Source organism: Acinonyx jubatus, chromosome D4 (assembly GCF_027475565.1).
Source record: "Acinonyx jubatus isolate Ajub_Pintada_27869175 chromosome D4, VMU_Ajub_asm_v1.0, whole genome shotgun sequence".
In the NCBI taxonomy this organism is placed as follows: domain Eukaryota; kingdom Metazoa; phylum Chordata; class Mammalia; order Carnivora; family Felidae; genus Acinonyx; species Acinonyx jubatus.
Genome location: NC_069391.1, coordinates 66,490,268 through 66,497,741, shown reverse-complemented (window position 1 = coordinate 66,497,741; position 7,474 = coordinate 66,490,268). Strand labels below are relative to the sequence as shown.

The 7,474-nt window shown below is 43.7% G+C and overlaps 1 protein-coding gene across 3 annotated transcripts in view; it reads right to left on the bottom strand.

Moving 5' to 3' along the window:
* Nucleotides 1-200: 200 nt before the first annotated feature.
* The window catches only part of CD4H9orf153 (chromosome D4 C9orf153 homolog), a 33,678-nt gene continuing 26,404 nt past the window's right edge, over nucleotides 201-7,474 (bottom strand). For 2 of the 3 annotated variants that reach the window (XM_027048097.2, XM_027048096.2), the window contains exons 3-5: nucleotides 5,865-5,956; nucleotides 3,901-4,396; nucleotides 202-697 (exon numbers count right to left, since the gene is read on the bottom strand). In XM_027048097.2, coding sequence (XP_026903898.1) covers nucleotides 474-697; nucleotides 3,901-4,396; nucleotides 5,865-5,930 — 786 coding nt within the window. In that variant the 5' untranslated portion in view covers nucleotides 5,931-5,956 and the 3' untranslated portion in view covers nucleotides 202-473. Of the gene's footprint in view, nucleotides 698-3,900; nucleotides 4,397-5,864; nucleotides 5,957-7,474 lie in introns of all 3 variants that reach the window. The other variant, XM_027048098.2, reaches the window with a different exon arrangement.

Here is a 7,474-nt window from a genome sequence, read left to right as displayed (position 1 = left end):
CTCGCGGTCCGTGAGTTTGAGCCCCGCGTCGGGCTCTGTGCTGACAGCTCAGAGCCTGGAGCCTGTTTCAGATTCTGTGTCTCCCTCTCTCTGACCCTCCCCCGTTCATGCTCTGTCTCTCTCTGTCTCAAAAATAAATAAACGCTTAAAAAAAAAATAAAAATAATTAAAGAGGTATTCTTACTTGGTAGTTCTTCTTCCTCGGTATCCTTACCTTTCACATGATCCAGATTTGCCTCAGCCTTGGTCCAGATGGGTTTCACAAGTCCAAACCTGGTCTTACCCAAGCAGATCAATTCGAATTTTTTTCTCTGTATTAATGGCTTTATTTTGGACTTCCATGAATATTGTATGGATCCAGTTCTTATGTTCCATGGCTCCTCCCCTCTGCTTCTTTACTTTTCATGTATAAGTTCAACGCTGTCAAAAGCAAAATCTACATCCAAGATATTTTAATAAGCTACAGGTTTTATTTAAGAGGAAGTTGTACTTTTTGGATAATCAACCTGAGGATAAATGACTAAAGACCTATAAACTAGAGGGGGGGAAATAACACCAGGCATCTGCTGGCTCTCCACAAATCTCTTCTCACTGTTGTATTTTATATTTATGAATGAATCTGAAGTACCGTGCTTGCACTTCACGATCCCCTTGTAATACCTCCACTCCAGATCCCTTAGATCCATGAATTGTTTTTCTGCAAAGAATCACATTTTCAAAGAATTACATGACAGAGTGACTTAACCTTCAGTTACCCAGAGATGCTTCATGGACAGAATGAAACTTAGATGAACTGGAGTCTCCTTCTCCCTTCTGGTGGAAAGCTGTTTCTAGAGCTTTATAAACTAAAAGGTCACCTAAAATGTTCATCTGATCTAGAGCTTTCCTCCAAATAGGAAATTGGGTGGGTCTGGCTAACTGGGCCAGAGTGGATGCTGCAGGGCCATAGCAGGTGGATGGGCTCTCATTTGGTGCTTGGATATTATAATGTACAAATGGAGAGACCCTACAGAGCACTGAGGTCAACAGGGAGGATCCTAATGAGGGCTTAATACAGGGACAACGATTGGTTAGAAGTACATAGACTGCTAGTGTCATTTCTTCCAAGATGTTGGCTTAAGCCCTGGGTATAAAATGGCAGTGGCTTAGCTAGAATTTGGTTGTTTCCCCTACTTTTTCAGGACCTACTAATTTGGGGTATCACTAGTGGTTACAATCCCTTCAAGAAGGGATCTTTTAAACGTTTATTTTATTTTTGAGGGAGAGACAGAGAACATGAGAGAGGAGGGACAGAGAGCGAGGGAGAGAGAATCCTAAGCAGGCTCTGTGCTGTCAGCGCAGGGCCCGATGTGGGGTTTGAACTCATGAACCGTGAGATCATGACCTAAGCTGAAATCAAGAGTCTGGCACTTAACTGACTGAGCCACCCAGGTGCCCCAAGAACAGATCTTTTAATGACTAAATTGTAAACCACCACCACCCCTCAAAAGAGAAAAAAAAAAAAAAAAAGCAAGGCCCAAGGCAGATTTGAGTGTAAAGCCAGAGGCCAAAGAGCCAAGATGGTAAATGTAATACAAGGAGAATAACGGTACAGCAAACAAGGAGGAAGTCTGATCTATTTCTCTCTTACTATTGAGTTAATACCTTCCCTAGCGGAATAGATACTGGAGCAGGCTATTGGTGGTGAACACTGGGGGGTCAACAGTCCTTCCCTAAGGGCAGTTACCAACTGCCAGGGAGTTTAACAAGATCTTGGCAGGCCTGGCATCGGAAGATCTGGTTATAGAAGGAAGGAAAGGGATATCTGACAAGAGAAAGCCACAGAGTTGATTATTTTGATTACTACGGAGCTTTATGTTGTGATCCGTGGTAGATACTATAGGTTGGTTCATTCCATACCCATTACGGTCCTCTTCTATAGAAGAGGGTCACCCTCTGACTATAGAGGGTGAAAAGCTAAGATCTCTAGTCACCACCCAGCAGTAAGGGGTGGCTATTGGATGCAATTCTGACCAATGAGATGTAGGGAGAAGTCACTGGAGGAGGAGTGTTTGAGGAAGTTTTGCTTCTCTATTAAAAGAGAACAGAAGTAGCCAATATGGTCCTTTGTCTTAGCCCCCTTTCCTGCCCGGAATGTGGCCATAGTACCTGGAGGTGAAGGAGACCTCTTTTGTCCATGAAGACAAAAGCCACACACGAAAAGGTGGTGGAGCCTGGGTCCTTGACAATATAAAAAAGCATTGTCCCAACACTGTCTGCCTGCCTCCTGGCTTCTAGTGTACAAGAAAAATAATCTTCGTTTGCTTTCTCTGTCAAACACATTCTTAACCTACGTGGTCCCACATGATTTAGCCTGAGCAAGAGTAATTGATGTGATAGAAGAAGAAAATGGCAGCACTCACTCTCTTTTCCTCCCCCAGTACTTGATGCTAGTAAGGATATGTTCTATAACATTCTTTGGTACACTAGGAGTCCTAAAGTTCTCCTGGGCTGAGAATACTTTAGCCACTGGCTGGCTGATAAAATAATAGTAATGCTGGGGAATATAGGACTGTAAAAGATGAATTGTTACAATACCAATTAAACCTAAGAAATTACTGGGTATTCTTCATATGGATGCCTACCTGGCTTCATGCATGTTCCTTGAACAGACAGGATGTGTGCCTGAAATCCTACCTAAGGATCTGAGGAAACGAGGTCATGAAGACAGAGAAGAAACTCTAACACAGAGTCTGGAAGGTCACACGAGAGACCTGGAGAAGTTAGGTAGCCAGGGAAGGGAGGACAATTTGTCGCCTGTGGGTGTGGCAAAACCACAAACATCCATGAAGCATCCAAAGCCTTCAGTACTTTTCAATAAGCTCTGGCAGTATCTACTGATTACCAATACTTTCCATGACTTTTCCTCTCTGGTCCAAGGCTTGACCTTATGCACTTCTGTGGATTATCTAGGCCATTCCTATAATTGCCCTGATTTCTACTTCTGCCTGGGCTCCAGAACACACAAAGTGTGACTCTACCGAAGGAATCTGAAACCTGCATTAGACTCTGTCAGGACATCAGTGTGGGGAGTTACGGCAAAGACTGTTGCAGTATCTTGGACCAGATACGAGCAAATTAATCCATCTGTGCCTTTAAGTTTGCTCCTCTGTCTCTCCCACGACTTTTAATATAAAAATGGTGTTGTCAAAATATTTGCGGTGCAGATGGTTTCTCTTGAGTTGAACCTACTTCAGAAAGGTTCAAATATTTTATATAGTTGATTTAATCTATCGTTTTTTTACAGCTACACAGACTCACAAATTATTACCTCCCTCAAATTAAGGAAAATGGAGACCTTATAAGACACTCCCTTCTCATTAAAACTCGCCACCATATATTTCCAACTTTCTCTGAATAATCTTTGGTCTTTTATGAATACCTCCCTATTAAAGAATCAGAAATGAAGGGAGGAGTTTCCTCTTGTTAATGTAACAGTAAAGAAGAGGTAAAGGTTCATGAAAAAGTATCTAAAAAGCTCTCAGTTGCATTAAAGCCAAGATGCTTGAGAAAAAGAAGCCATCTTCCAGTAAATAATTGGCTAAGTTCACGTAACAAGAAAGAATAGTTATGAGTGCTTTAGAGGCCAAGCTTAACCTGCTCGTGTTGTAAAGGTGAGTGTAAGGACTGCATCTATACTCCTTTTTGAGACTGGACCTGAGATTTGACCCTGGAATGTTCGAGTCTCTGTTCTCTACCTCGCGTTGGCGCTGTAGGCGGCAAGCACATCAGTCGTGGACATCGTGACTGCCAGGTTCCCGGGAGTCACTATTTGACTATTTTGGCTCCGGCAACCTAAGTCAAAATTGCAGTCAGATTTCCACAAATTTCATCTCACACATCTTCATCCGTGTAGATTACCTGGATCAACTAAGAAGTATTTAGCAATTTTGTGCTCAAAGGTGAAATTTTCTGGCATGATCCTGGAAATGCCCAGCCCGTGTAATATGTTAATTCTCTGAGTCTTCTGCGTGGGGAACAGTGACGAGGAGCTGGAGTGATCGATGAGAATCTCATGAGGAAAAGTGTGTGCAGGGGGAGGAATTCCACTCCGCAAGAGCCTCTGCTGGGATCTGGAGAGTCCCTTCCCCGGAGAGGTTGAGCTGGTCAACAAGCTTCGGTACAGCAGTTCGGTCATCGATTCTGGTTGCTCCTTTTCTTTTCTAACCACCTTGCATGTGAAAATGGGCCGAGGGTCTTCATCCCTCACATCAGCTCCACTGGTGAATGACATGGCATTGAGGTTTTGACTAAGCATTTCCTGTGCCTCACTAGGTGAAATACCGTGAGTTTTTCGGAGACTCGATTTCTTGCTCTCCTTATTAAAATTCTCAAGAAATGCATAAAATTCTGGCAGCTGTAGGACAAAGAGTGGGAAGTCATGAGATTAGTGAAAATGTAATTGTCTGGTGGACCCACAAACCCTAGAATAAAGAGGATAACAAACAACCATGAAAACAGAAGCATTGGAGCGCCTGGGTGGCTCTTGGTTTTGGCTCAAGTCATCACCTCACAGTTCGTGAGATCAAGCCCCAAGTTGGGCTCTGTGCTGACAGTGTGGAGCGGAACCTGCTTGGGTTTCTCTCTCTCTCCTCTCTCTGCCCTTTCCACCTCTCAAAATAAAGAAATAAACAAAAATAAAACAAAACAGGAGCATCTATCTTAGGGAAGATATGTCTGCCTCACTGACCCGAGTTAATAATCAATGACAATGTGGAACCGAGACCAAAGGGTCAAATCTCTCAGTCATTCCCAGAAAGACATATTTAAAAAAAATTTTTTTTAATGTGTATTTTATTTTTGAGAGAGAGAGAGTGTGAGCAGGAGAGGAGCAGAGAGAGAGGGAAACATGGAATCTGAAGCAGGTTCCAGGCTCTGAGCTGTCAGCACAGAGCCCGGCGCGGGGCTCAAACCCACGAACTGTGAGATCATGACCTGAGCTGAAGTCGGATGCTTAACTGACTGAGCCACCCAGGCGCCCCTCCAGAAAGACATATTATTAAGAACATGTCACTGAAACCCTCCATTATGAAAGGAGCCCATCAAACTTAGACTCTAAACTCTATAAGGTTTTTCCACTGTGAAATTCAGTGAGCTGCAATGGAGAGAAAGAGCTGTGGGGGGTTGCAGCCTTTGTTTTGAGGAAGGCTACATTTCTCTTAAGGAAGAAAGAGAGCCAGATAGTATGGATATCAAAGCTTCATCCTGGTGTCCGAAGGGCTCAGAATGTTCTGGAATGCAGTGCAAAGGAAACTATAAAAGTCCTAATTCACGGAGATATTTTACCAAAGCAAAATAGTTACATCTGTGGGGTGTTTGGTAGTAGTTGTTGGCAAAGACAAAAATATTCCTCAGAGTACCTTTCTTATTTAAAATCCCGTATTGGAGGAATAAAATATCATTTTCCAGAGCATCTTGCCTCTTCATTCCATTATCCCTAAGAAGCTTCTTAGGCCACTCAGCTGGAAGGCCAAAAAGGCCAAAGTGAGAGCCCAAATTTGGATCAGTCAGCCCAACGCAGGGCTCCCCTTCGGTCCTAGGCACTTCTGTGCAACAGCAACAAATACAGAGCGGGCTAAGGTGGGTGAGTGGCATTTTCAGTTGGTTGCCATTATCATGAAGACAACTTAGCTCTCACACTGGCCCGCCCACGGAAGTGTTGCCTTTCACTGGGACAAAAGAGCATAAGTCAGTGAAGAGGAATGTCTGTATTCCCTGTGGCCCCCAGGCTTGTCACCGGTATTCAGTAGCTCCACATTTTTCCCCCCACAATGTTTGAACGTAAAGTTTCCCGTGTAGATTATGACAGAATTGTAAGCACGTACTGAACACCTGGGAGGCTTGTCCGCCGTCTCATCTTCAGTTGGATCGGTGGCCCCGGTGAGGAGCATTGTGCTGGGATTTTATTCCCAACTTCCTGACAAAGCAGTAGAAGAGAAGACAAAGTGAAAGATGAAACATCCAGCAAAGTATACTGGCGGGGGTAACACCTTTACAGTCTCTAAAACTTCATAAGCGGGGCCCTTTTGGGTTTTTTTCATGCAAGTTAGTTCACATGCAGTGTAGTCTTGGTTTCAGGAGTAGAACACAGTGATTCATCTCTTACGTAGGATGACACCCAACGCCCATTCCTAAAAGTGGCCTCCTTAATGCCCGTCACCCAATCAGCCCATCCCCCCACCCACTTCCCCTCCAGCAACCCTAAGTTTGTCCTCTGTATTTGAGAGTCTCTTATGGTTACTTTTTAAATTTTGTACCATTTTAAGTTGTCTTCTTCCTCTAGGACTATCGAATTACTCACATGCCCATCAAATGTTTTCTCTGAAACACTTCAAATTCTTACATGACATATATCCCCAGGCATTTCATACTAATTCAAAGAATCCTGTATGGGTGGTTTAAGATTTTTGTCTTACATATTTGAACAACTTTCAGTTTATCCAAAGAAAAACTCACTTATTCGTTACTCAGGAAGAGTACTTTTTATTCAAGAGGAAAAGGCCAATGATAATAATAATGATAATAAAATAACAACGACAATGAACATTTTGAAATAATTTACTTTGAGCCAGATATGCCAGTATGCATTTTACAGACGGACTTGCGTTTAATCCCTTTGTGAGGGATTAAATGGCCACAGATGGGTGCCCAGCTGACTCAGTCAGTAGAGTGTGTGACTCTTGATCTCAGGGTTGAGTTTGGGCCCCAGGGTGAGTATAGAGGTCGCTCAAAAATAAATTCTTAAAACAAAGAAAGAAAGAAACAGCACAGAATCTTTACAGTTGGTCTCATCAGTAAGTGGCAGTCTAGCCTGCTCCCACATTTGGCCGTGGGCTGGCCTTATGCTTGGGTTTGACCAACACCATGAGGGCTTGTCTTTGACCGACAGCATGCAGTGTAAGTGGCCTTGTGTGAATTCCAGAGCCTAGGCCTTGAGCTTTGGAGCTCTGCTTCACACTCTTGGAATTCCGAGCCACCATGCAAAAACCAACCACTAGACATGTAAGTGAGACCATCTGGAATCACCCAGCCCCATTCGAGCCCCCAGATGGCTACAGCTGCATGAGTGACTCCAAATGATCCCAAATGAAGAACAACAGCCACTCAGCTGAGCTGGCCAACTCCAAAATTATGTCAAATAATGAATTACAGGGGCACCTGGGTGGCTCAGTCGGTGAAGACCTGACTCTTGGTTTCTTCTCAGGTCATGATCTCACGGTTTTTGAGTTCAAGCCCCATGTCAGGCTCTGTGCTGACAGCACAGAGCCTACTTGGGATTCTCTCTCTCCCTCTCTCTCTCTGTCCCTCCCTTACTTGTGCTCCCTCTCTCTCTCAAAATAAATAAACATTAAAATTTTTTAAAAAATGAATTACAGGGGCTCCTGGGTGGCACAGTCGGTTACGCATCTGACTTCAGCTCAGGTCATGATCTCAT